At 35.9% G+C, this 26,763-nt stretch overlaps 1 protein-coding gene across 1 annotated transcript; it reads right to left on the bottom strand.

The window, feature by feature from the left end:
* Positions 1–1,369: 1,369 nt before the first annotated feature.
* Rfc3 (replication factor C subunit 3) lies at positions 1,370–18,771 on the bottom strand. The gene is made up of 9 exons (XM_047551954.1): positions 18,589–18,771; positions 16,807–16,944; positions 12,791–12,858; positions 11,110–11,207; positions 8,458–8,639; positions 7,662–7,798; positions 7,475–7,573; positions 3,285–3,354; positions 1,370–1,654 (listed from the first exon to the last, which is right to left on the bottom strand). The coding sequence occupies exons 1-9, from the start codon at positions 18,673–18,675 to the stop codon at positions 1,463–1,465; spliced, it is 1,071 nt and encodes a 356-aa protein (XP_047407910.1). The 5' UTR covers positions 18,676–18,771; the 3' UTR covers positions 1,370–1,462.
* Positions 18,772–26,763: the final 7,992 nt, after the last annotated feature.

The following is a 26,763-nucleotide window of genomic DNA, read 5'->3' as shown; positions in this document are numbered from 1 at the left end:
AGAATAGTGAGAAAAAGGGTAAGGGGGAAAAAAGGGAATAATTTATAGGATATTATCGAATAGACATAACTAGAGTCTCAGAAGAGAGGGCAGAAAAACATTTGAAAATGACTAATTTTTCCAAATTTAATAAATTCACACATCTAAGAAGTTCAACCAACTCAAAGCAGTATAAAAGTAGGACGAAGGAAAATCACACCAAGGAATAACTTAATCAAATTATTGGAAACTAATCAGAGAGGTCACAAAAAAATTTTAAGCAGCCATGGGGGAGAAATATATATATGGGACATACATATGTATACACACACACACACGCACACACACACACACGCACAAAGCAAAAAGATTAGAATGACTGCTCATAAACAATGCAAGACAAACTGCAGAGAAAGACTTTTATAAACCTATGAAACTAAAATTCTAAACACATTAAATAATGATTTTCAAAACAGTGCAAAATAAACCATTTTAGGTTAAAAAAAAAAAAAGTCCCAAATATTCCTGAGAGAATTCACCAGACCTGCCTTAGAAGAATTCCAAAGAAAATTTTTCAAGCTAAAGGAAAATAATAAGATTGAAATCTTAATCTACAAAAAGTAATGAAGAATGAGCTAAAGTATACCTCTAATAAAAATGGGGATATATACTGGGTCATTTTCCGCCACAGCAAACTATAAAAATAAACAAAATCATAAAAAATAGCCAATTCAGGGCAAAACTTGATCAAAGTCAGATAACAAATTGAAAGAAATGTTTATTTTTGAAAAGCTCTTCAGCTTTGGGCAAAACCGGCAGCAATCCCAGGGCCTGCTATGCCTGGTAATACAACAATGCATTTGTCACCTGGTGTACAGATCCACTTTTACTGTAACAAGATACCTAAGGCTGGATAACTTCATAAAGTAGTGTTAATTTAGCTCATGGTTTCAGAAGTACAAGGCCACGGGGTCACATCTGATGATGCCCTTCTAAGACAATGCAAGGCATCATATGGCAAGAGAGGGTGTACATGTGCTTTACGTGAATTTTAAATATAATTCTTGGTTGAGAGATAAAAGTAATGATTTGCCAAGCAAAGAATTATGTACCTACAGCCAAAAACAGTAGCCTTAGGGAAAGAAAATTACCTTTGCTTCTTTATGTATAAGTCTCCTATAGCAAGCAAGAGATTAGATGAAAGAGAATGGGAGGACTGATATTGCACACCTGAAAAACTAATGTTTAAAGTAAATTAAAATAATTTTCCTGGACTCAAAGTTTCTATATTTCAATAGTATAAAAGCAAATATTTAACATAGAAGAAAACAATAATTATTAGTAAATTCAAAGAGGAATTACAAAAAGAAGCACAAAAAAGACATGATTAAGTAAAGTCAGTTTATTCTACACAAAGTTCTTCTAATATAAATTATGAGTAAAAGCTGATACTAAGAAATATTTGGAGAATTACTAACTGAAATCAGAACATCATGCCTTCCAATCCATCCTCCATGAACTTCTTATAAAGTGCCATAAATTTGGCCACAAATGCTTCCAAGTGATAAATGGCTTTGCTACCCAGTTGTAGACGATGTTCATAATAAGCTGCCATCTGGGCCACTTCCCCTTTCAGTTGTCCATCACAATTATGCAAAAGTTCTGAGAGAAGGCCCTACAGAAAAATAATTAGTAACTTAAAAAGTAATCATTTAAAAAATCAGCCAAACATACTTCATTTCTCTCATTCACAAAAAACAAAAAAAACTTGAATATGCTTTTTTATATGTGAAATCTTTAAATCTTTTAGTTCAAAACCAAAAGCTTCATACCTCTTCTGAATGTAATAACATGGTGCTTACCTGCCAAATTCCAAATATGGAAAACCTCTGACTTACAACAGTTCGACTAAATGATTTTTTTTTAATTTTCTTTTTACCTTTATTTATTTTTTTTTTTTTTGGCTTTATGTTGTGAAAGGGATAACACAGGTGAAACCATAATTCAAATTTTTATCTTTTCCTGGGCTAGCAATATGCAGTATATTCCTTTCCCAAGATGCAGGGGAAGGCAGGTGAACCGCAGTTACCAGTCAGTCACACAATCACATGAGTAAATAATCAATATTCTATGGTGGGTGTTGTTAACTTACGATGTTCTGCAAGTTAGCTGTGTTAAATGTTGGGTTTTTTGGTTTGTTTATTTTCTGCTTGTTTGTTTGTTTTGAGGCAGGGTTGCTCAGCCTGTGTTGCTCAGGCTGGTCTCGAACTTGTGCACTAAAGTGATTCCCTGCCTCAGCCTTCCAAGCAGCTGGGACTATAGTCAAGCACTACCATGCCTGGCTATACATTTTCAGTTTACAGTATCTTCAGCTTTTAATGTGGATTTATCAGGACATAACCCCATAGTAAGTGGAGGAGCATCTATATGTGAAAGAATTTAACTACAAAAATACATATTGCAGTATTATTTATAATAATAATCTGTAGAAAATCTAATGTTCCACCAAGAGGCCATACTCAAAAAACTAATACAATCATTCAAAGGAAAACCATTCATCCATGAAAAAGAACAAAGTAAATCCCTAGTATCATGAAGCAATATCATGCTATATTTCTGAATAAAATCACAGGAGAGAACACAAAACTTTTAGAAAACTACAGATACACATATATATTTGTCTCTCTGTGAAAAGAACAGATGTCTGTATAAAGTGGCAATGCCTATAGATTGAAAAATGGACCTTCACTCTTTAGTTTGTACATTTAGTTTGTACAAAAACCCTGGAATTCTTTAATATCTCGCAACCAATAAATTTGGCTAGCTAAGTGGGACTCTTACTCCCCTTTAACCTCATTCTCCATGTACCCTGAATCTTGCTCTCTGAAATCCTTATTCCCCAGCTATTTATATGGTTGTTTCCTCTTATTCTTCTGAGTCTTAGTTTAAGCAATAAGTGTCTTCTTCAGAACACCCATCAATGGACATCTATAGTCACATCCTCCATTATTACCATTGCATCATTTTATTTCCTCTATAGCATCTATAACTTTCTAAAATTCTTACATACTTCCCCTTTCACTCAAATTAGAACATAATTTCCCTGAAGGCAGGTCCTCCCTGCCTTTCTTTAGCACTCCCCTAGTGGTAGTTGGCATACAGAGACTGAATAACTATCTGTGGAATTAATGAAATGGAGAAAAAGAGGTAATAATTTATCATGGAACTTTGAAAAGCCCTCTTTTCACACACCCAAAATCCAAATTTTATGGTTATAAGCAGTTCAAGATCTGAAATAGGATTACCTTCATTATTATCTCAGGAGGAATACAATGAGTTAAAAGTTCATAAAGCCTTCCACGAACTTCAAGGAGCCTACATAAAACAAAATAATTACTATTTTTGGATGAAGATTAGGGACAATGTTAACAAACAATCTAATACATGCATATATTCCTAAATACTTTATCACATTAAGGATTTACACATAAAAACATTTCCTAATTTCAGTTCATTTAAAAAAATTTACAGAACTCCTTTAAAATAGAGTAATAATCAGGGTTATTATATGAACCACAAAAGTGCCAGATAGAAATCAAAACTTCATGGAATTTAATGTTCATATTTTTACTACAGATAGAAATTGCTTAAAGATTCTAGAAAATGGTCCTTAGCAACTGCATAAGTGACAAGAGACAATGGAAGCATGTAATGTGCCATTGCCTAGATTGCACAGTAAAAAAGCAATACAGCAGGGACACAAAGAAATCCTGTCACAAAAGGGGCAGGACAGGAAGTTATAGGTAAGTACAAACCAAGTTGAGTCAATATGAACCTCAAACCTCTGAGTCCTTAATGCCAGGTCCTTCTCAAAACATTTCAGGAAGCAAAGGGGTAAAATAAAGAAATATATATATGCCATTTCAGGAAAAAGAAAAAAAGACAATTAAAATTCCCAGTACAAACTTAATTATCTTCATCTCTGTACATATTTACCTATCCTAAAGAGGAAAAATTTCTGAATTTTTACTATACAACAGATGGTTCATACTTCAAATAAATCTAGTCACTGATAAGAATATTAAGTTCAGGCTCCTTTCTGTGGGGCTCCAGGAGTATAAAGCTCAGATACATTAAAACTAAAAAAAATTAAAAAGAACTAACATTTTGGGGGTACCTGCTATGTATATATTAAATAATTTAATTCAGTTCTCATACCAGCTACGTGAAAAACATTATCTTCAATTTTTTTATTGAAAAAATGAAAGTTACTAAACTTGACAGAGTTGGTCACAGCAAGGCATTATTTGAACATGGTTCAATCTTAATCCAAAATCCACATCTTTCCAATGTCTGCTAAGCATTTATTGACCCCACGGCCTGAACTAGGTTCGCTGCACTATACTATTCCTCACAACAAATGTTTTTATTGACAAGAATCTGAAGTTCAGAGAGGCTAAGCTTCTACTAAAACTCGGAGAGTTAAGCCAGTATTTTATTCATGTCTGACTCAAATGCCTGTGATTCCTCTCTGACACAGTAGTGTACCTCAAAAAAAAAACCTGATGATCAAAGCATAAGTAATAAAAACAAACAGCATGGTAGGAAATTATTCTAATATATGTACATGGCTTATTTCCAAAAAGCCAATTCAGGATATATTTACCTATACAATTGTGTAACTACAATAAGTACATCCATGTATGTTAGCACACATCTCATGTTAGTCTGAGTTAATTTCTAGTATCATGTAGTTTCTAAAAATTAATATATTCTAAATTTACTATGTTTGTGTCATTATTTTTTGATGGGTTCTAAGTGATTAAGAGTATAAATTCTTTAGTCAAAGAAACGTGGGTATTCTAGAACAAGTCTCTGCCTCTTAATAACTAATGTCTCTGAACAAGTTAATCTGACTAAATCTCAGTTTTATTATCTATGAAGCAAAGATGGTAATATTTTGCTCCTAGGACTGTTATGAGTTAAATGAGGTAACAGTGTAAGAGGTGACATAATTATTCGGTAAATATAAGCTGCTATTCAAATTAGAAAGTTATGACTTTTGTAAGACAGACCAATTAACAATCAAGACAACAAACATTTATAATAAGACTAAAGTCAAAGATCAATACTCATCTGACATTGCACAGGACAATGATCAAAATAACACTACCCTGCCAGTATTTCTGGCCAGCTCTAAGGCTTTCTGGAATTAGGCAAATTTCTTTTTATTTAGCACAACAGAATTAATTCCCACAATTATTAGATTTTAACAGGAAAGAGCACTACTTCTTGCACAAGTTCATTTAGAAGCTGCCAAAACTTGTTTGGAAAACTGGAAGAAAGGGTACCAGCAGCTGGAAGAATTAGGAAAAAGAATAATCAAAATTTAAAAACCCATGTTCTCAGATGTGTTTGATAATTTTCATTATCAAATTTCTATACCAAAATCTTAAAAGTAGAAAATTCAACTACCAATTTTTCTTCTTTAAAATCATAAAAACAAGAAAATCACCTTCAGTACAGAAATATTTTATGAAAGTAAAAGGCTTCTAAGACATGTTAAAACATGTTTTAATCCTTTTTGAATATTCTCTTATGAAAATCAGAATTCATCACATATATCAACCAAGAAGAGAAAAGTAGTATATTCCTCATCATTATTTTCAGTTCAGCCAGGAAAGCTTAAGTTCAAGTGGCTGAACTCAGTCTATCCTATACTCCAAAAGTGATCAATAACCATTGCTAAGGTCCAAAGATGGCTTCTCAGTTCTGAGGCAGAGGATAAGAGGCTGTGCTTCAGCAAACCTGAGGAACCTCCTCCATACTCTACAAAGGTAGTGGGCCTTAAGGCTGTCATTTTTTATTTGGAGAAGTGCAGACTGTCTTTCTCAATCGAACTATCATAAATCAAACAACCAGTGACCAAGGAGTTTCAGTATGGTCCATCACTGAATCAAACCCACAGAAATAAATGGAAACAACTTTGCACAAAGAGTTTCAAAAAATATTATGTAAGTGCCAATGAAACATACTTAGAATTATTCTTAAGAGAACCTATCATTAGGCATGAGCACAGGAGTTTTTTTAGTTCTCAAACCATTATCACATAATCTTTTGCTCTTCACAACAAAGGCACATGTATCCTTGATAATAAAAACATTATCTTCATTATACAAATGAGAAAGCTGAAACTCAAAAATAAAGAGAAAAGCAGTATATTCCTCAAGGACACCTAGCTAAATTAGGATAAGAAGTCTGATGTCAATAGGAAAGACAGTGGAATGAATCTGACATAACTTTCATATGTACATATATGAATACACCACAGTGAATCTCAACATCCCAAGACTGGGATCCTAATTAGAATAAGATACATTCCATGTTTGTATAAATATGTCAAAATAGATTCTACTGTCATGTATAAACAAAAACAACAACAAAAAAATGAGACAGCCAATATGAAAGGTCATACACTGTATTAACCATGTGAATTTCTGGAAAGGCAAAAGGAAGGAACACTGGCACTGGTTGCTTGGGATAAGGAGAGATGTATAGATTGAGGGTAGGAGACTTTTGGCACAATGAAACTACTCTATATGACACTGTAATCATGGAACACATCAAACATTTGCCCAAAACCATAAACTATACCCTATTGTAAACTACTGAGTTGTGTTACAAATAATGTATTGATATTGACTTGTCAGTTGCAACAAATGTACCACAAATAATCCAAGATATCAATAGTAGAGTAAACTGCGGGAGAAAGGATGAAGGAACATAGAGGAACTTTCTGCTTAATTTTAGGAAAACTAAAGCTGTTCTAAAAATATAAAGCCTATTAATTTTTTTAGAAAATGAATTGAGCTATGACTGGGAAGGAGTTCTACATGGTATCATTAAGAAATGCAACTTAAAGAGAAGTATGAAAATAGGATTCTATTTTTATAAAATAAGTAGTAACTAAAAAGAATCCCTACATACTTTCACAATTATATGAACAAGGAGAAAAATATAAAATACAGAGAGATAAATACTAGCCTCTGGAAACTCGCACAAAAGGGGGGGGTAACTGACTGAAGATAAAGAGACTGTATATGATCACATCTTTACATTCATGAAGAATTAGTCTTTATGTGGATAATAAAAGTGTATTTTAAAAGAAAAAAAAAGTATGGTGTCTTTCTAGCACATCATACATCAATTACAAAGTTATATTATTCTTTTCAATACTGGAATGTCAAACACATTATGTTTAAGTCATCTGAGATTATAAAAGGACAATTAAAAATTTCCAGATTTATTTTATGTAAAATCCTACTTTTACACATTAACAGCTTAAGAAAATCCATAATGTCACACCAACTATTCTGAAACACCATATTTCTAGAATTTATTAATTATACTTCTAAATGACATGGTGGTAACATAAAAGAGCCCCTATCTGAACTATCCTGATCAAACTTCTATCATTACACCTCACACTGGTTACCTTTGAGGCGTCTGCTGACTGACAATAGCATTTGCCGTCTCCCTCAGATACACCTCCCAATCTGTCTCAGGAATTTCTTGATCTGCAGTAAAAGGATATCTATACAACAAAAAGAGATCACAATAAATTAAACAGAAGTGTGCTTATCTCCCAGAAGTGTCTTGCAGTAACTGCCCCTTCCACTCACTGTTGTACTCGGCAGGCTTCACACATAAGTAGGGCTTTTCTGAGATTTCTACGGGACTTCTCTGCAAGTCTGTGAGCCAGTTGTGAAGGAAGATTCAGACCTTCCTTCTTGCACACAGTAGATAACACATGACAAATCTGTAAGTCAAATTAACAAAAATGGGCAATCTGTCAAAAAGCATATTGAGATAATTTCTATTGATAGTATCTTTTAAACCTTTTTAATTGTATTATTCCCATTTTTACAAGTGAAATTGGTAAAGATACTTTACTACTCTGCATCAAATACGTCTTATATTCTCCCTATTTTGTATAAAACCTTCCAAAATCTATTAACAGAAGGCAAGTTGCTTATTGTGAAAAATTTAAGAATTATAAAAAATTATATGCATCAATCATGTTTCAGACCAACTTTGATTCACTACCTAGGGACTAGGCATAACCACATCACCTTGCCAAATTTATTTCCTCTATTCTCAAATTTCCTACTACTATCAAATAAATCAGTTTGAGGTAAAATACACTAAACAATTAATTCATATCTAGTTTCATGAAATTCATAAAGCCTGCTTAAGGTAAAAGATAGTTTAAAGAACATTTTATATATTGATATCTAGTATGTACTACTATAGTCATTGGTTTATACGTCTATTAATGGTTTGTTTCCAGGTCTATCTATAACTGTTCTTGAATTACTGATAAGCTTCACTGTGTTTTAACAAAACAAACATGTCAGAAATATACAAAGATCAGTGAATTTGAACTGAATGTTTCCTGAAAAGCTTAACTTGACATACATCTTCGATGCTGGGAGCAGGCACTCGAACTGCCAGGCATCTACTGCGAATAGGTGGTATCACTTTGGATGTAGAATTGCAGCACAAGATCAGTCTGCAGGTGGACATATATTTTTCCATGGTTCTTCGCAAAGCATGTTGAGCATCTCTGGTGAGTTTATCAACTTCTGTCAATAACACCACTGAGTCAAAGAGAAACAAAACAAACTTAAAATTTACCAAGATAAGGATGTAAAATTCTAAGGCACTGTTTCAAGAGACATAGCCAACAAGGCATAAAGTTATCTGGACACTTATAGAGTAAGATTCTCAACTGACCACAATCTAGGATTAGCCTTACAGTGGTTCAGGAATAGTATGCAGGGACCAACTCCAATTTTTCTAGTTTTCATTATATTAATTAATTAATGTGGAAGATGGCAGTGGCAGTAGTGTGGCATTTGAATCCCCCCTAAAAAACGAACAACTAATGATTCCAGGAACATCTATTTCAAAATTAAATGAAGAACTTAATCTAAGAACTCCAGATATAAGCAAGTGAGAACAAGCAATTTCAAATGAAAAAACCCTCAGAGCATCAGCACCTCCGTGGAAGGCAGTGGTAGGAATCCACTAGTCTTCTGTCAGTCATTAGGACAGGAGAACACTAAAACTACCCATGACATTTGGAAATCATCATGGAACAATTTGAAAACAGCAATCTGAATTAGGAGGCAGATTCTACACAGCCCAACTCATGGGTGAAAGCAAGGGAATGATGATGCAGTAAGACCTGACAAAGAAGCAGATTGTGAAGCAAACAAAGTTCCCTATTAAAACAAGGCTCCTCTATGAGGAATCCCAAAACGGCACTCAAATTGAGAACAGGAAAGAGACACTGGAAAGAATGCTAACAAGAGTGGCAGAGAGTAGAGTTTGTGAAAATAAAACAAGGGGCAGATCTAGAGCTCTGAACCTAAAAAAATCTCTCTGGCCTCCTATTACTTCTCCTTCCTAATACAGGAAAACATACTTCCATTTTAAAAAATGATCACAGGAAAAGGATCACACCTGAATTCAGTTACGAGAAAAAAGAATCAGAAACAGAACAACATCTCTATGGATACTGAAGAATTAAAGTATCTGCTAAACTTGTTACCTAAATATTGTTTTTTTAATGTAACAGTAAATGTAAAAACAGGTCTATAATTTTTAATAATGTAGATCTAATTTTAACTGAGTGTCAGAATATTGTTAGTTTTTTAAATTACTCTATAACATTTCACTTTAAAGATTTATAACTGTTAACGGATTCAGATTTAAAATCTTAATCATATTTCTGAAAACAGATCTTCAGCACAATTCTTATAACAGATTAAAAGCACAGAATTTTCTAAATATTTACATTCTATACACCATTATTTTTGTTTTAGGTGGTGATTCTAGAGATTGCAACCAAGTAGTAACTGGTAAGCAGAGAACAGTAGTATATCTGTATAAAGTAATACAATGTAACTAAGAAAGAAGTGCATCATGTCAAAATCTAACAACTAACTAAATAAGGAAATATTAAGACATTCCTTCCAGAACTGTGACATGGATGCTCACTGGCCCCACTACTATCAAGCACTGTATTGTATGTACTTGACAACATAATTTGACAAGAGAAACTATTAGAAGTCATACAAAGTCAGGGTTTATTTCTTTCTCTCTCTCTCTCTAAATACATGTGTGTGTGTGTGTGTGTGTGTGTGTGTGTGTATGTATATATGTACACACACAAATATATGAATACAAAAGAAAATATGAAGATTATACATTAGAAAATTTATTAACAGAATATAAAATTAAGATAAAACATCAATAATTGCCACATAAATTAAAAATATAAGAAAAGTCTCCATTTGTGGGAACAAAAAATAAATCCATAAATGGTTATTTTTAAATACAGAGACTGAGGAGAAATAGGCTAAGAATAAGCACAGGTGATTTACAAAATAAAAATGAGCAATGAAACACAAGAAAAATTACCACACTAACTAAAGAAAAATACAAAATACTATTTCCTCCACTCAAACTGAGAAAGATAAAAAACATTTATCCGGAGGGTTGATAAATAAATGTTGAGAAGAAATGAGTACTCCCAAATGCTGCTAGTGGTAATATAAATGTATAGATTCTTTCAGATGAAGAATTTGGCAAAATCCATTTAAAGCATTAAATGCTGGCATAATCATCACAAAGTTTTATGTACAAGAACCGCATGCATATATATGCATAGAAAAAGTACTGGAAAGCAAAGACCAAGTTGTTAATAGTAGCCATTTCTGAATGATAGGCTGGTTTGTTTTTACTACTCTCCCTCTCTACCCCCACTGCTCCCTGTTCATCAAACAGTTGATAATGAACATAAAACCATGGTCATACAAATAATTACTTTAAAACCATTTAATTTCTTATTTTAGATAAAGTAGGGTTTTTAATTATTCATGTTCTAAAGTATCAAATAGCTGTCACAAATATCCTCTTTCCCAAAAAATTCAATTCCCTCAGACTATGAGCTTCCATGAACACAGGGGCCATGCCTATCTTGTTCACTTCTGTAAAGGGACCATTAATGTTTGGCAGCCTCATAAAAAGCAATGTTTCATCGAGCAACATTTCATCGCATACCTTTAAAATCTCTTTGAGAGTTTGTTTCAAGTTGCTGTGACTGTGCCACTGTTTTCAACATCTCCTGAATTACCACCCGGTCACTATTTCCAGCATCACTACACAAAACAAGAGTAACATCCATATATATAAATATTTAAGAAGTATTACACTTGCATATAATAAAGACACTTTATCATGGAAAACACTAAACATGTTCTTACTATTTTTTAATGTTACTTAGAGTAAAAACTAATAAGTAACACTTTGGCAAATACTAACACTTCTGTGTCCTCTTATTGAAAAGTTAATATCTAATTACAGCTAATTTCTCAATTATCTGTAACTATCAAAATTTAAAATTACCCTGAAACAGAAATGTAATGCCTATTCATCTTCCCTATCCCCAAAATAGCTAAGACTGGGAGAAGGAGCCTAGGTAAGTCTGTTACTTACACTAGCATGGAGCTGATTTGGATTTACTAAGGGATGAGATAAGCAAATGGAGCTTAAGATACAAACTGTTGTTGACCTATCACAGGCACATACTTGTCATTTTCATCCATACTATTACTTTGGCACTTGAATAAATCATCTCTCAAACCAAAAAATCATCTGGTTCAATTTAGGCCAAATGAATGTTAATTTCAAACACTGAAAAACAATCAGCTTAATCTAACTGGCTATTATTGTCTCAGAAAAACTCACAAGAAAAAAAGGAGGAGTGCAAAATAATCAGCTTTAGTTTATTTTCCCAAATAACCATTAAGTCATTAAGTTTTTTGTTTTTTTTTTTACCAAGTCACTATAATTATTAGATCAATACACCTAGATTGCCTTTTGGATGATCATTTTTCTAGCCAAAAATCTAAAACATTTCCCTTTTTTTTTTTTAGAATTAACCCTTTTTACTTTTATGATCAGACTAATTTCCCACAAATCTTATTTCTCTTAATTTTCTTTGACATAACCAGGGAAGAGTATAATAACTATGCTAGGGTTATTTTTAAGGACTAAGTATGATAATCCTGGTAGAATTTATAACTATTCCTCCTACTCCCTTTGTCTCCACCTGCTCATTGAATTGGACATTCATTCTTGCCTCTCTACCATGAGGTTGCCTCTGCCTGAGAAGGTCCTCCATTCTGTTCTCCTTTAGGAACACATCAGGCACCACAGAACCTTTTAAGGTTACTCAACTTTACCAATACTGCACAAGTTTCAATGTCTCCCCAACTAGAATCTAATCTTATTATCTCATGATAGATGTAAACACATTGGCTGGCAGACTACCATAACACCCTCTAACCAAGAAGCTGAAATACCAGAAGTAACAAAGGAAGACCTGGCAACCCAAACTCAGTTTCAGAAATACTTACTTCAGACATTACAAACTTTTTAGACATTCTTTGCTCATCAGTGCTGAATAAATCAATATAATTTTTTAAAAATTTACTAACAATGAACTCTAAAGCAAGAAAACTTAATATATATTATTGAAACCATCTGACAGAGAAGGCAAAGTGGGACAATACTGGGCATCACATTTTGAGAAGGACAGCTTCACTTTAATCTGTTTTATATACTGTGCTTCCATGCATATAATTTTGAGACCTCTAATCTTTAAAAAAGTATGGAAACACTGTTGCTAAAAACTGCTTACTTCCAACCATTTTTCTAAAAATGCTTAATAGCACTTTACCTGGGATTAACTTCAAGGTGGTAATTACTTGCAATGGTGCTGATTTCAATTTTCTTTTTAGATGGAGTCTGTGGACAAAACAAACAAACCAGATTTTTTTCAACATCTATTATTGGCTATTTCCCTTCTTCTTTGTATTTTCATTTATTTTGCTTTTATTATATAAACAACTGAAGTTTGTTTAAAAAAAAAGAGAACTTGATATAACTTCACTAACTCCATTTTTAATGTGCAAAAGTGTTTTTATCAACTGGGTCACATCACACATCCTGTTTTACTGCGATTGCTTTCTTTCCCTTACTGTAGGGCAATTCTAAGATGGCTATAGTTCATCCCTTGCTGAGGCTTCCAGCAGGCTGTTTGTAGTATGCAGCCAAGGTCATGAACAACCTGATTCAGTTTATGTTCTCAAGGTCAAAAACAACTGCTTGTGAGCATGCATCCAGTTATGTGACTGAGTGTCAATGTGCCATCTCTGTCTGGCCTACATACAAAAAGGGCCTATGGAAATGGCCCAGTGGGCTAAATGGAACTGGCAGGGGCAAAATGGGACTGGAGTTGGAGGGAGGGGCTGCTGCCGACTTTGAATAAAGAATGTCTACTATTGAACTGCATCGTGCATTCTCTTCCACCTGCCAGGATCCAGAATCTGTTTCCCAGGGTGTGAGCTTCCATTTGACACTTACTTTCAGATATCCCCAAGTCATCTTCATTTATCAACAAATTATCATTTTTATCAATCTAAATATAGGTTCTTACGGTCTTTTCCATGTCAATACAAAAATGAAAACAAAAAGAAAGAGGAAGTCACACCCATACCTCTGCTTTACCTAGTTAACAATAACAATTTATTTTGACAATCCCTCTCAGATAACTGATATGTTATAGCTGGGTAGCAACAGCTGATGGTCATGCTGATGGCCATTTTGTTTTTTGCCTATGTGTATGTGCATCTCTAGACCACTGTTTTTCAAAAGATCTAACAATTCACTTTTCCAATGGCAACAAATACTCTTCCTCAACATCCCCCATCTATAGTCCATTTTAGTATGCTTTTCAAATTTTGCAAATTTGACAAAATAATGTACACTCTGCTTAACTCTCTCAAAGGTCAAATTGGGCACATATTTCTCTATTGATTATTTATTTCATTTTCTACGAGGTTGTCTTCTCCATTTTTAATTTTAAAATCTCTTACCTAACTTTCCTTTCAAATATTTTGTGACAATCTTTTTTCCATTGATTTTATGTTTGATATCCTGTCATATAAAATCTTAAATTCATACATATTTCATACAGTCTCGATTAAAAGGTTTTCTTCAATGACAGGCAGCATGAATACTCTAAGAAATTTTATTCTAAAATATTTAGCATTTCATTTTAACATTCAAGTCTTTAATTTACCTGGACTTTATCTTTACAAATAGTATGTCACAGAAATTGAACTTTGTTTACCTCCCAATAGATAACTAGTTACGTTGACACATTTTGCTGGTTCATACTTTTCCACTGTTTTCAAACTGATCTGTCAGCATATTTCCAGGCTCTCTTCAGTTTCACAAGTCACATTCTCTATGCAAATGCTAATACACTGTATTAGTTGTAGGATATGATTTATAATTTTATAAAACAAGTCCCACTTCACTAAGCTTTTTTATCATTACTTTAGCTGGTCTCAGAAATATATTCTTCCCATGTGAACTTTAGGATCATTTTGTGTAATTAAAAAAAAAAAAAAACCCTGCATCTTTCCATTTGATTGGTTCCTGTTTTTTGTTCTTCTATTAAGATATTGTAATTTTTTCCCTAAAGATAAGTTTTCTTGCTAAATTTTTCCTTACATAATATTATAAGAATTTCTTTCAGGATGTACCACCAAGCTCCTCAACCTTGGATCTGTCTAAACATAAGCTAACCAATATTAGCCTAAAACTCATTTACCTTCTTGAAGATTCTACTAAAATCAATACCATCCACAATCAGCATTCATTTTTTTTCAATGCATAACATATATAAAACAGTCCATCCAGGGGTATGAAGGATATGAAAATAAATCTGGCATGTCCCCTACATAACTTCAAAACAAATTCAATCTTGTCAAAGTAAGGATATATACACTATAATCTAGACAAAACAAAGTAGTATAAAAAGTATAAACTACAGGTTATAGAAAAAACATATTTCTCATGGGGTGGGAGAAGCACTTTAGAGAGAAGATATTTCAACTAGATCTGAAACATCATCCCAAAGAAAAGAGCATGACAACAACGCAGTGTATGGTACAGGGTGGAAAACTCCACAGGGCAAAATCATGGGAAGCCTTTCAACCTCCCAATGCCTCAAGTTTCCTTTCCCAGTCAGTTAGTTGCTCCACTGTCACTTGATTCCACATTTAGATTATTAAAATTTCTTTTCATCTCCACTACTGATCCCAGAAAAATGAACTTCTGGAAATTTGATATCTAGTTTCATTTGCAACATCTTTTTACTTACTAGGTAAACTGAAATGACTCTCGTCCTGTGCATTTTACAGCAAACCTGTTGCTCATGCTTTCTAATATAAATGACTTTGGTCTACAATAGTTAGGTCTATATATTAGTAATTCTCAATCTTGTACATCAGAAATTCATTCTTATATTAGTATCTCTCAATCCTGCACACCTTTGAAATTCATTCTTAAATCATATATTAGGCACAACTGAGAGGATGAAGGGCACATATATGATCAGGATTGAAAATCCCTCCCATATGGGAAAACTGAAAATCCATATATAATAAAATGATATTACACCCTTACCTCTCACCCTGCACAAAACTCAAGTCAAAGTAGATCAAGGACCTAGGCATTAGACCACAGACCCTGCACCTTCTAGAAGAAAAAGTAGGCCCAAATCTTCATCATGTCAGCTTAGGAACCAAATTCCTCAACAAGACTCATAAAGCACAAGAAGTGAAACCAAGAATCAACGAATAGGATTTTATCAAACTAAAAAGCTTCTTCACAACAAAGGAAACAAACAATAACATGGAGAAAGCCTAGAGATTGGGAGAAAGTCTTTACCACATGCACTTCAAATACAGCACTAATTTCCAGGATATATAAAGAACTCAAAAAAAAAAAAAAAAAAAAAAAAAAACCCCAAAAACAAAAAATCTAATCAATAAATGGGCAAAGGAACCGAACAGAAATACAGTCAGCCAACAAATATCTGAAAAAATGTTCAACAACTCTACCAATTAGAGAAATGCAAATTAAAACTACACTACAATTTCATCTCACTCCAGACAGAACGGCAATTATCAAGCACACAAGTAACAATAAATGTTGGCAAGAATGGGGGAAAAGGGTGCACTCATACATTACTGGTGAGACTGCAAATTGGTGCACCACTCTGAAAGCAGTATGGAGATTCCTCAGAAAATGGAATGGAATCACTATTTGACCAGTTATCCCACTCCTTGGCATATATCCAAAGGACTTACAAATAAGCATACTATAGTGATGTGGCCACATCAATATTCATAGCAGCTCAATTCACAATAGCTAAGCTATGGAAACTAGGTCCTTTCAACAGATGAATGGATAAACAAAATGTGGTACACGTACACAATGGAACACTACTCAGCCATAAAGAAGAATGAAATTATGGCATTTGCAGGGAAAGGTAAATGGATGGAAATGGAGAGTACCATGCTACGTGAAATAAGCCAATCCCAAAAAACCAAAGTTGAATATTTTCTCTGATATGCAGATGCTGACTCACAATGCTTTTGGTGGGGGTGGTATTAGAAAGACAGTAAAATGAATTGGACATAACTTTCCTATGTTCATATATGAATACATGACCAGTGTAACTACACATCATGTGAACCCCAAAATGAGAAATTAAACTCCATATATGTATGTTATGTCAAAACATTCTACTTTCATATATAACTAAGAACAAATAAAAACAAAAAATAAACTTGGGGAAAAAAAAATTCCTCCCATAAAGTCCAAAAGTGAAGTGCTTACTGTGATGGTTTGATGTTCAATTCTCAACTTTTCCACTCCAACACCATAAAGTTCACGTAGAATACACATAATTCTTGTCTTTTTTCCAGCACCTGATGGTCCATACACTAACAGGTGAGGAAAGTCACCACACTGAACCTGGGGAAAAAAAGAACAAGGTATTTTTCTCTAGTCGAATTAAATTACTCTAGGTAGAACTGAACTACTTTTTTAAGTCCCACATATTTTGCACACCAACTAACAAATTAAAATACATATTTGTACTTTGAAATAAATTTTAAAACATTATTACCCAGAATCTTAAATAACCTATATATACAGCACAGAACATGCAAGATTTAAGATAAAATGCTAGACAACCGAAACTCCCAAACCTAGAGAATTTTTTAAAAGAAAGGAATGATTAATTACAGAACCCAACCAGCTGTGAGATGAAAAATCTGTAACTCTGAGATAGATGTTTTTCTTGTTTGGGCTCCTGGAAATAGTTCCTGTGATAAGAACTGGGTGCATTTGTTTAACCTGCAAGGAAGGTAAAGGAAAACTTCCAGAGAACAGGGATGCAATATAAGGAAAGAAAGGAAATCAAAAAGAATGTGTTATTAATTTTAATTCCACTCTAGACATATGGGCTTGATCCTGTTGGGGAAACAATTAAAACCAGCACAAATATACACCACAGTGTTAACCCAACCAAGGGGTGGAGAAACTTTCTCACCAGTATTTTGTGGAAGCCTGCTTAGGACACTGGATGGGAGAAAAGAGAGGGGATTAATTCCTAAGTAATTCAAGTGTGCTTGGGGATTTCAGCCAGAGAAAAGACCTCAGGCAAAAACCACACGTAGGAAGTTCAAAGTCAGTCTGCATGAACTATACAAACGAGGCGATACACAGGCAGGGTACTAACAGAGTCTGCTGCCTTATAAGGCAATGAGTTTTCCAAGGGTTTTCTGATAATTAGATGTGGGAAAGAAAAGTTAAAAGAAGACTAAGACACAAACTGCACAGTTTAGTTCTGTAATAACACTCCACTCCCTACAAGATCCAGTTGGCTTTTCATAAATCACTGCCATTAGACACTAAACAACTACAACATAAAAAGAAGTATCAGGGCTGGGGCTCAGTGACAGCTTGCCTAGCACATGTGAGGCACTGAAATAAATGCATGCTGTCCATCTATAACAACAATTTTTTAAAAGGGGGGTATCAGAAGGCAGCAGGGGCCTTCTGCAAGGAACTAAACTCAAAGACATCCTAATCCACCGAATTTGAGAATTAGAAACGACCCTAGGAATGAATAAATCCAACATTTTCCTTGTAAATGAAGACATTCAAACCAAGAAACATTAAGCCTGTTTAAAAGTCAGATGATGTCACTTCTCGAAATCCTCCAACAGCTTCCCATCTCACTTTGTAGGGATGTACTGAGTCTGCACCACTCCCTCCTCCAGCACACGCCCCAGTTCCTATTACTCTTCCAACTGGCTGTGGTCCTACAACAAGCTGTGCACACTCCTGCCCCAGGGATTTTGCACTTATTAACCGTTCTACTTCTCCCACGCTTTGCTCGGTTTCCGTATTTATAACATTTCATTTCGAGTCTTGGCTCAGGTGACACTCGCCAGTTGATATTCCCGGTTTAAAAACACAACCCCCGCCACCCCACACACACTTTTCCCCCTTCCCTGTTCTGCGCCTCTCCTAATGGCGGGCGGGCGATGCCCTACCGCTCAGGGGCGCCTGGGGCCTCCGCTGTCCCGGTCCAAACCGCGGCCGACTCACCAGGTTGCGCAGCTGGGCCGCCTGCTCCTTGTGATAGTCCAGCCGCCCCAAGGAGCACGGCCGGTATTTGTCCACCCAGAGACTCATGTCAACCAGAGTTTCCCCGGGTCGAAGCTTGAAAGTCCCGCGCGCGCGCGCCCTGCTTCCTCCCGGACGCCTAGACAAGTTTTCCCGCGAGCGCCACTTCCCATGACGTCACGACCGGCCGCGGCTGCGCAAAGAGTTGTGGACGGAAGGACTACGAAAGCCGAGCGAGGCCAGAATTAGTCGCCTCGTCGTCTCCGCTTAATCACAGTGTTCATCATATTAACATTTTCTCCTCGTCCTTACCTCCTGTGTTATTTCAGAAACCATTCCCCGCAGAATTAAAAACATACCTCTGATATGCTGGGTATCAAATCCGGTATCTCAGAGAAAGCAGTTTGCTGGACTCATTCTGTTCATTCATTCACACACAAATTTGCCCCACAGAAATTTACTAACATATATACTGTGTGTAGAGCTCCTTTTTTGGTACCAAAATATATCGAGCTCAAGGTTTCTCTCATTTGCAGGCACTCAATAAAGCTTTATTGGATAAATTAGTAAAAAAGAAGATTTGGTGTTTTTTTTTTATACTACTCCTGAAGATTGCTAATGGATTGAAAGCAAAAGAATCAAAAGTGCATGAAAGACTACAGAAATATGTCCATTATGGAAGAAACATGAGGTTAACATGCTATTCTAGATACAAATGTTGGAAAGCACTTCTAATTAAAATGAGAAGAATGAACCCTTTGGGAAATTATTCTGCATATCAAGTCCACATAAAACTTTCATTGTGCCCCTCACAATGCACCACTCCAAATACACTTCCAGTTGTATGTAATATCAACTCCTTATCTCATTTGTGCTTTCATTTTACATATTGTTTGGAATACTAAATCCTGTCATTTGATGGAAAGGTCTTACAGGACAGGAATTGATTTTCAAATATGTTTAATAACCTTCCATTAACATGAACCTGTCATCCATTTAATTAACAAGAATTGATGGTGCTTTTCTATGAATATCATCTTATTCAATGAATACTCCTATAGGCAAGATATTTTAAGTACAATCAGTAACATCATCAAGCATAAGATACATTTCTTATTAGTAAGAAAATTTCTGAAAATAGGTTCAAAGGTCTACCTCAGGACATTAGCATTTCCTCTCTTCTTCTGACTCTTACTTAGTGTCAATGGACTGGTCCCTTCAAATCCTCTCCTATTGCTCCATCTACTTGGTGAGGTTTCCCTGACCACCCTATTTAACACTGCAAAGACATCTCAACATTCTCTATGTTCCTTCCCTACTGAATTGGAATGAAGGAAAAGTATTTGAAGTGAAAAGTTAAAGGAAATGAGAAGAGCCTTAAAGTGTCATCCTGTAGATATTAGAATCACAAAAAATTATAACACAAATAATTATTGAGAGGAATAAGGTGGGCCAGGTGTTAAAAAAAAATCAATGATTTGGCAGAAGTGCCCATAAGCATGACAATTTCAGTAAAGAGCAATAGCGAATGATAAAATCTGAAGATAAGTATTTCAAAGTGTTTGGATGTTCTGGGGAAGTGTGGAGGGATCAAGAAGGCATAAGAAAGCCACTTTGCTCACATGGGGTTGCTATATTCCACAAATAAAATTAAAGTCCCCATTACTTTTGAATCTAAGATAACTTTTTGACATAAGTATGCCCCAGGCAGTAAAAATTCATGTTTATCTGAAATTAAACTATCACTGGGTACCCTGTGTTTTATATGGCAATCTGCTCCAGACTCTTGTATATATGGGATGTGAGAGCAATATAGAGGAAGCAGAATTCTCAAGGAGCAAGAAAATGAAGAAGTGTTCAGAGAGGAAGTTATAAATGTCCAGCAATGATCAATGAACTGTAGCTCCTGCCCTATAATTACTCTGACCCTCAGGTTCTTCAGTTCTAAAATGGGGTTAATGAAACCTGCTCTTCATGGTTCATTTGAGGATATAAGATCATGTAAATACCTAGTACATAGTAGATACTCAATAATTTGTGACTATATTTTATGGAGACGTGACATATTACACACAAACATCTAGGGTGAGGAGACATGAAAATAGAGATGGTTTGAGGACACAAGGTTGGATCTTCACTTAACTCACCAGAACAAGAGTAATGAAGTTGACATCTTACACATGCAGCCAAACCTTTCAAGGTCCTGGAAATGAACCACTGTTCCACCTGGTCTCTTCTGCTCCCGGCTCTTGACAGTTCATGGCACTGCATTCCTCTGGGGCAAACTAATAACTGAGACTTGACAGAATATCGAGTAAGATTCTCCAGGCTTGATCCTAAATTTTGTTTTGTTTTGATAGAAATGATAAGGCAGGAATTTTATTCATGATCTCAAAAGTCAAAAGACAAATGGAGAGGGAAAATATTATTTTCCCTTTATTTTCTTCTCATAACCACTCTGGCTTCATCCTCATGTCATGGGGTTATTTTTTCTCTATTATTTTTCTGAGAGAATTTAAACTCCCCTTTTCAGAGGTTAATATAGAATATTTTGCTGGCTTATGACCTTTATTTCCAAGAAGGTATTCTAGACTTTTTTTCTTATAATTTATTCTCTCATGGACAATTATAGCATCCAATCTTGATTCCATTCCCTTATTTGAGATAAATGTATCACTTTGAAATAAGCAAACATAGATCTCAATACAAAAAAAACCTTGAAAACCGTAGTTTAAAACTTCTAAAGAGAACATAGAAATATAAAATGCATGGCAGTGGCAGAAGAAATATTCTATTCATCAAATCTCTTTCCAGTACCACCTGGACGCATGGAAGTTTTCCCCAGATTCCTCTGTAGTTAATGGAATCATATGACGTAATTCTGGCTAATGTAGGCCACAATGATCAATGACACATCATTTCTATACCCGTTCCATAAAACCTTCTGTGTACTCTGTACTCCTCCACACTCTCTCTTCTCCTTGGCCAGTTTAATCTAGAGGATTCTAGAATTCTAGAGGGACACTTGAGGCACTATGAAGGAAGCTGGGTTCCTGTAGATTAGTCTGGGGTTTTGCTCCATAAGCAGAGCAGGTGGGGAACTAGGGAAAGTGAAAGAGAGAAGCAAGTACAGCTAGTGCAAATAATTTAAAAATAAATAAATAAAGTTCACTATAAGCTATAAAAAAAAAAAAAAGAAGTCACCTGGATTTAGTTTTACACTGGGCCCTGCAAATTATGTAGGGCCTGTTCAATGTCTCAATTTATCCATTATACAGATTATAGACATTTGGAATTCATCCATATTTCAGCTATTAACAATAATATTTCTGAGAACGTTCTTGTACATAGTTTTAGTGATATGTCCTATTTTCTAATGATATATACCTAGAAATAAAATTCCTGGTAATAAGTTAGATGTATACAGTATTCGATTTCAATAAAAAAACAAGAGTTTTTGAAAATATGTGTGCCAATATGCACAACCAACGGCAAAGAATAAAAATTCAATATTTCACGTCCTCCATGACAACACATTTTTATGGTGATAAGTATACCTAACATAAAATGTACTAACCAGGCCATTTTATTAGTTGGACAATTTATTTATTGGGTCAGTAGCACTAGGTACATTCACATTGTTGAGCCACTATCATCAGTACCTCTGAAATTGTTCTTTATCCCAAACTGAGACTCTGTGGCTATTAAACAACAGCTTCCCATGTTGGTGACTCCCAACACATGGTAACCATATTCTATGACCTGTTTTCTATGACTCTGACCATTCTTGGTACCTCACATAACTGGAATTTTACAAAACATGTCCTGTTGTATCTCAGTAATTTTACCTAACACAATGTCTTCAAGTTCATTCATGTATGAGAATTTCAATTTGAAAGCTGAATGATGTTCCGTTCTATGAATATTCCTCAATTTGTTAATCCATTCATTTGTCAATAGATATTTGGGTTGTTTTTACCTTTGGCTATTTTGAAAAATGTTTCTTTGAACACAGATGTATAAATATCTGTCCAAGTTCTTCATTTCAACTCTTATACATATATAACCAGAAGTTGAATTGCTGTATCATATGGTAACTTTATTTCAATTTTTGAATAACTATCATACTTTTTTGTGGTGGCTACGTAATTCTACATAGGTACCAGCAATACACCATGTTTCCAATTTTTTCACATCGTCACCCACCAATGATCTTGTTTCATTTTAGTTAATCTGGCAGAGTGGGTAGAAGAATCTCATGGTTTTAAATTCTGTAATGATTAATGATGTTGAGCATCTTCTTAAGTGCTTCTCATGGGATATGGAAAATGACAAACCCCAAAATAGTGTGACTTGGGAAGAGGGAGTGAAGAGGAAAGCAGCACATTGATAGCACTGATCCTGTCCTGGTGCACTCCTTCCTGGTGACAGAATAGTCCCTAGAAAGGAGGCCAATGCATTGATCCTTCCCCAAGTAAATCCTTTCCCAGTGACAGTACAATGGGACCATGAAGGAGAAAAGATAAACACTGAACACTGAGCCCAGACACTCCATTTTTCTCCAAGTAAAAATACTGCCCAATAAAAACAAATTTCAAAATCTCACCAACCTGTCTCCTGAGTGCCCCAACTGACCACTGACCCCAGACACCCCAATCTCACCCAGCAAAACAGACCCCAAATCCCTGAGTGCCCCAAAAGGACAAGCTCATTAATTAAGTCACCTCTCACTATAACCTATATAAGTCCAGACTCCCCCTTTGGCCAGTGGCTCATTTTCCTTCAGGAAAGTGGGTCCACAGAGGCATGATATCATTGCTGAATAAAGGCTCTGCTGACCTGTGAAGTTTGCATCCAGCCTGGTTCTTTTGTGCTGACATTTTGGTTCCCTGACTGGGAAATGGGAGAAAGGTAATATTTTGTCCTTTCCTGCACCCCAAGAACCCATTCCCTTTCCCCAAAGTTAAATGACTAATGAGGCTCAGAAAGTAACCATTGAAAGTCTGGCATTTCTGTGACTTTCTGAAAGTTGGGGTTCCCCCAAGCCATGTCTCACATGAGCTATGGCTGAATCCCCAAAATGACTGTGAGCTCCCCATACACCCTATTAAACATAGGCCCTTCATGCCCTCTGCAGTACACTGAGCAACTGTCAGTTTTTGTGCAGAAGAAGTTTGGTGGGTAGGACAGAGGAGGGCTTAAGGCAACCGAAGGTAACTAGCCAGGGCCACTCCGTGATGTTGCATGAAGGTTTTAGGTCTCAAATCTGGCCCTGAGAGCCCTTAGGGGTACCAAATATCAAATGCTGTGTAGGAGAAACTTTGGTGCAAGGGACAGAAGAAGGCTTAAGGCATCTGAAGGCAGCTGGCAAGGACCACTCTGGTGCTGCACGAAGGTCTTATGTCCCAAATCTGGTCCCAACAGTCCTCAGGGGTACCAAATATCAACCACCTGCTAAATTCTTGCAGATTTATTTCAGGTGGATGTGGCAAGGATTTAGATCAAATCCTTTATTGGCATTGAAGGTGTCCTTTTTCTACTTCCTTCCCTCCCCACTCTTCTCTTCCCTTACACACCCAGCAAACCTCAGGGATTAGAAGACTTCTTTGCCATTTTGCTCCTGCATCCAACAGCAGCCTTTAATTTCTCCAGAGAGGCAAGACCCTGTCCAGTCTCCAGCAGATAAGTACCCTGCCCTGAGACTCCACCTTTTGGCCCACGGGGAGCCTGGGGGTCCTCCCACCATTGAAATTGGAATGAAGATGTTCTCCGGTTTTTGGTGGAACCATCCAATCAGGTGTCGGAATTAGTTCAGAGGAGGAGGCTTTGGTCTCAATCCAACAAACTGGTCATGCCTCCCCAACATGGGAATCAGTCAATTCCGCAGGACTCCCCTTTGGGTTGTCTTCTAAGTAATTTTAAGACCCTTTATTCCCAAACTGACCTCAAAATCAAATGCTTCGTTAAGCCCAGTACTCAAATTTGGCAACGATGATACAAATTAGATAATTTGCACCCATGGCCCAAGTATAGGACCTTTGATTAAGAAATTCTCCAAATTTAAAAAATTTGCTTATGGCAGAATGGCAAATTAACTGAGGTTCCCTACCTCCAGATTTTCTTTTTCCTCTGCTCAGTTAGCAAATATACTACGCTAGACCTTCATGCTCCTGCTGGTCCTCTCTTTCTCCCTAATTTATCAGCAGGTCTGCACCTGATTCCCATAAAAAACTTAAACAGAGAAAGGCACCAAGACTTCCCAGAAGCAGTTTCTGGATACTGCTTTCAAGACCTTTAACAATAGAGAAGAAGAACCCAAACAGGAGAAAGAAAATCATCTTAAAACTAAACATCAGCTCCTAGCCTCAGTCTTCCATAGCCCTAAAAAAGCCACTGCTGCTCATGGTCCCATCACACCCTCTAGTACATCTCCTGGTCCCTGTTTCTGATGTGGGTGAACTGGACATTGGGCAAAAGTTTATTGTAATTTAAGCCCCCACCACCACCAAGCCATGTCCCAAATGTGGGCAAAGGGGACTGGAAACTGAACTGTCCCTAGGGAAAAACACCCTTCCCCTCAGTGCAACCAGCTTCCAAGTCCATACACTGAGTTGCCATAATGAGAGGACCCAAATTCCACTGCCCTTGTCACCTCAGATAATACATCCAAGGAGCCTTAAGTTATAGGGATGGTGAACAGCCAAGCAGCAGGCAAATATTCCCCTTCTGAAGAGATTCTAAGGGCACGACTAGCTGGTAAATGTCCTCCCTTAACTTAAAATAATTATCAGAAGTTTATTAGTATCCTCCATTCTGAGTGAGGTCCCAGCCCGAAGTCATGTAAAAGGGAGACTTATTTCAAGCTTACAAGGCAGCCTCATCCTCAGAAGTAATGGAAGATAATGTTTCATAATTATCTGCATCCAAACCTGGTCTGATTGCCAAGGAGTGTGGGAGTGAGGTGTTTAAAAAGCCCTAGGCAGCAATTTCCTTGACCAGAGCACACTGAAGTCTGCATTGAAATGTAAACTGCAGAAGCCAGCAGGCCCAGTTGGGGACCAATCTGAAACTAAAGGAAAAAAAAAAGAGAGAGAGAAAGAGAGAGAGGAAAAGTGTCCTTTTAACTTCTTGGCTACAACACAGAAAAAATGACTTCAGAGCTTGCTCTCTCTCTCTCTCTCTCTCTCTCTCTCTCTCTCTCTCCCTCTCTCTCTCTCTCTCTCTCAGTACCTGAACTCACATTAATTTGGGTAAAAAGTAAACTCTATGGCACTTTACTGAAATAATTAATGGCCGTGTCATCTTTTTCTAAGACTCATTTTTTTTTAAATTATATATACACACATATATATTTATTCGAGCTCATGATTTTGATTCTGTGCACCTAAGTTAAAATTTCTGATCAAACCTATTTTATTCAACTAAAAGGGTTTTCTGTTCAGAGGCCAATTTGCAATGGTTAGCTCTCAATCGAATAGGTTTTAAAAAGCTATAAGGCCTTTATTTCTTTGTTCTGTGTATGTGTACACCAGTGTATTGTCCTGTCTGCATGTGTTTGTGTATCAAAATTGTCATATAGACGAATGAGCTCACAAATTAAAATTTCCAAAATATGAATCCGAATACCTTTGAGTCACATACAAATTTAGTAAAAATATTGCCCAATAAAAACAAATTTCAAATTCAAATTTCAAATTTCAACCTGTTTCCTGAGTGCCCAAACTGACTGCTGACCCCAGACACCCCAATTTCACCCAGCAAAACAGACCCCAAATTCCTGAGTGCCCCAAACTGACAAGCTCATTAACTAAGTCACCTCTCATTATAACCTATATGAGCCCAGACTCTCCCAGTGGTTCATTTTCCATCAGGAAAGTGGGTCCACAGAGGCAGGACTTCATCACCTAATAAAGGCTCTGCTGACCCGTGAAGTTTGCAGTCAGCCCATCCTTTTGTGCTAACACTTATTAGGGATCATAATATTCTTTTGTAAAGTGCCTATTAAAGTCTTTTTGACGATTTCTTGTTAAATTGCCTTTTTCATATTGATTTGGTCCTTCTCCAAACATATGTATTGTAAATATCTGTTTTCTATGCATAGTTTATTTCTAACTCTCTAAATGGTGCCTCTTGATGAACAGAAATTCTTAATTTAAA

The sequence above is a fragment of the Sciurus carolinensis genome, chromosome 5, assembly GCF_902686445.1.
Source record: "Sciurus carolinensis chromosome 5, mSciCar1.2, whole genome shotgun sequence".
Taxonomy (NCBI): Eukaryota; Metazoa; Chordata; class Mammalia; order Rodentia; family Sciuridae; genus Sciurus; species Sciurus carolinensis.
This window is presented reverse-complemented; position numbering and strand designations above follow the sequence as displayed.

What these genes read in the sequence shown, in the direction of transcription:
- Rfc3 (XM_047551954.1), bottom strand. Translation starts at nt 18,675, where the DNA reads ATGAGTCTCTGGGTGGACAAATACCGGCCGTGCTCCTTGGGGCGGCTG. An exon ending in CGGCCCAGCTGCGCAACCTG is followed by an intron (nt 16,945 to 18,588) that starts GTGAGTCGGCCG and finishes TTTTTTCCCCAG; the next exon opens with GTTCAGTGTGGTGACTTTCC. An exon ending in TTGAACATCAAACCATCACA is followed by an intron (nt 12,859 to 16,806) that starts GTAAGCACTTCA and finishes TTTTGTCCACAG; the next exon opens with ACTCCATCTAAAAAGAAAAT.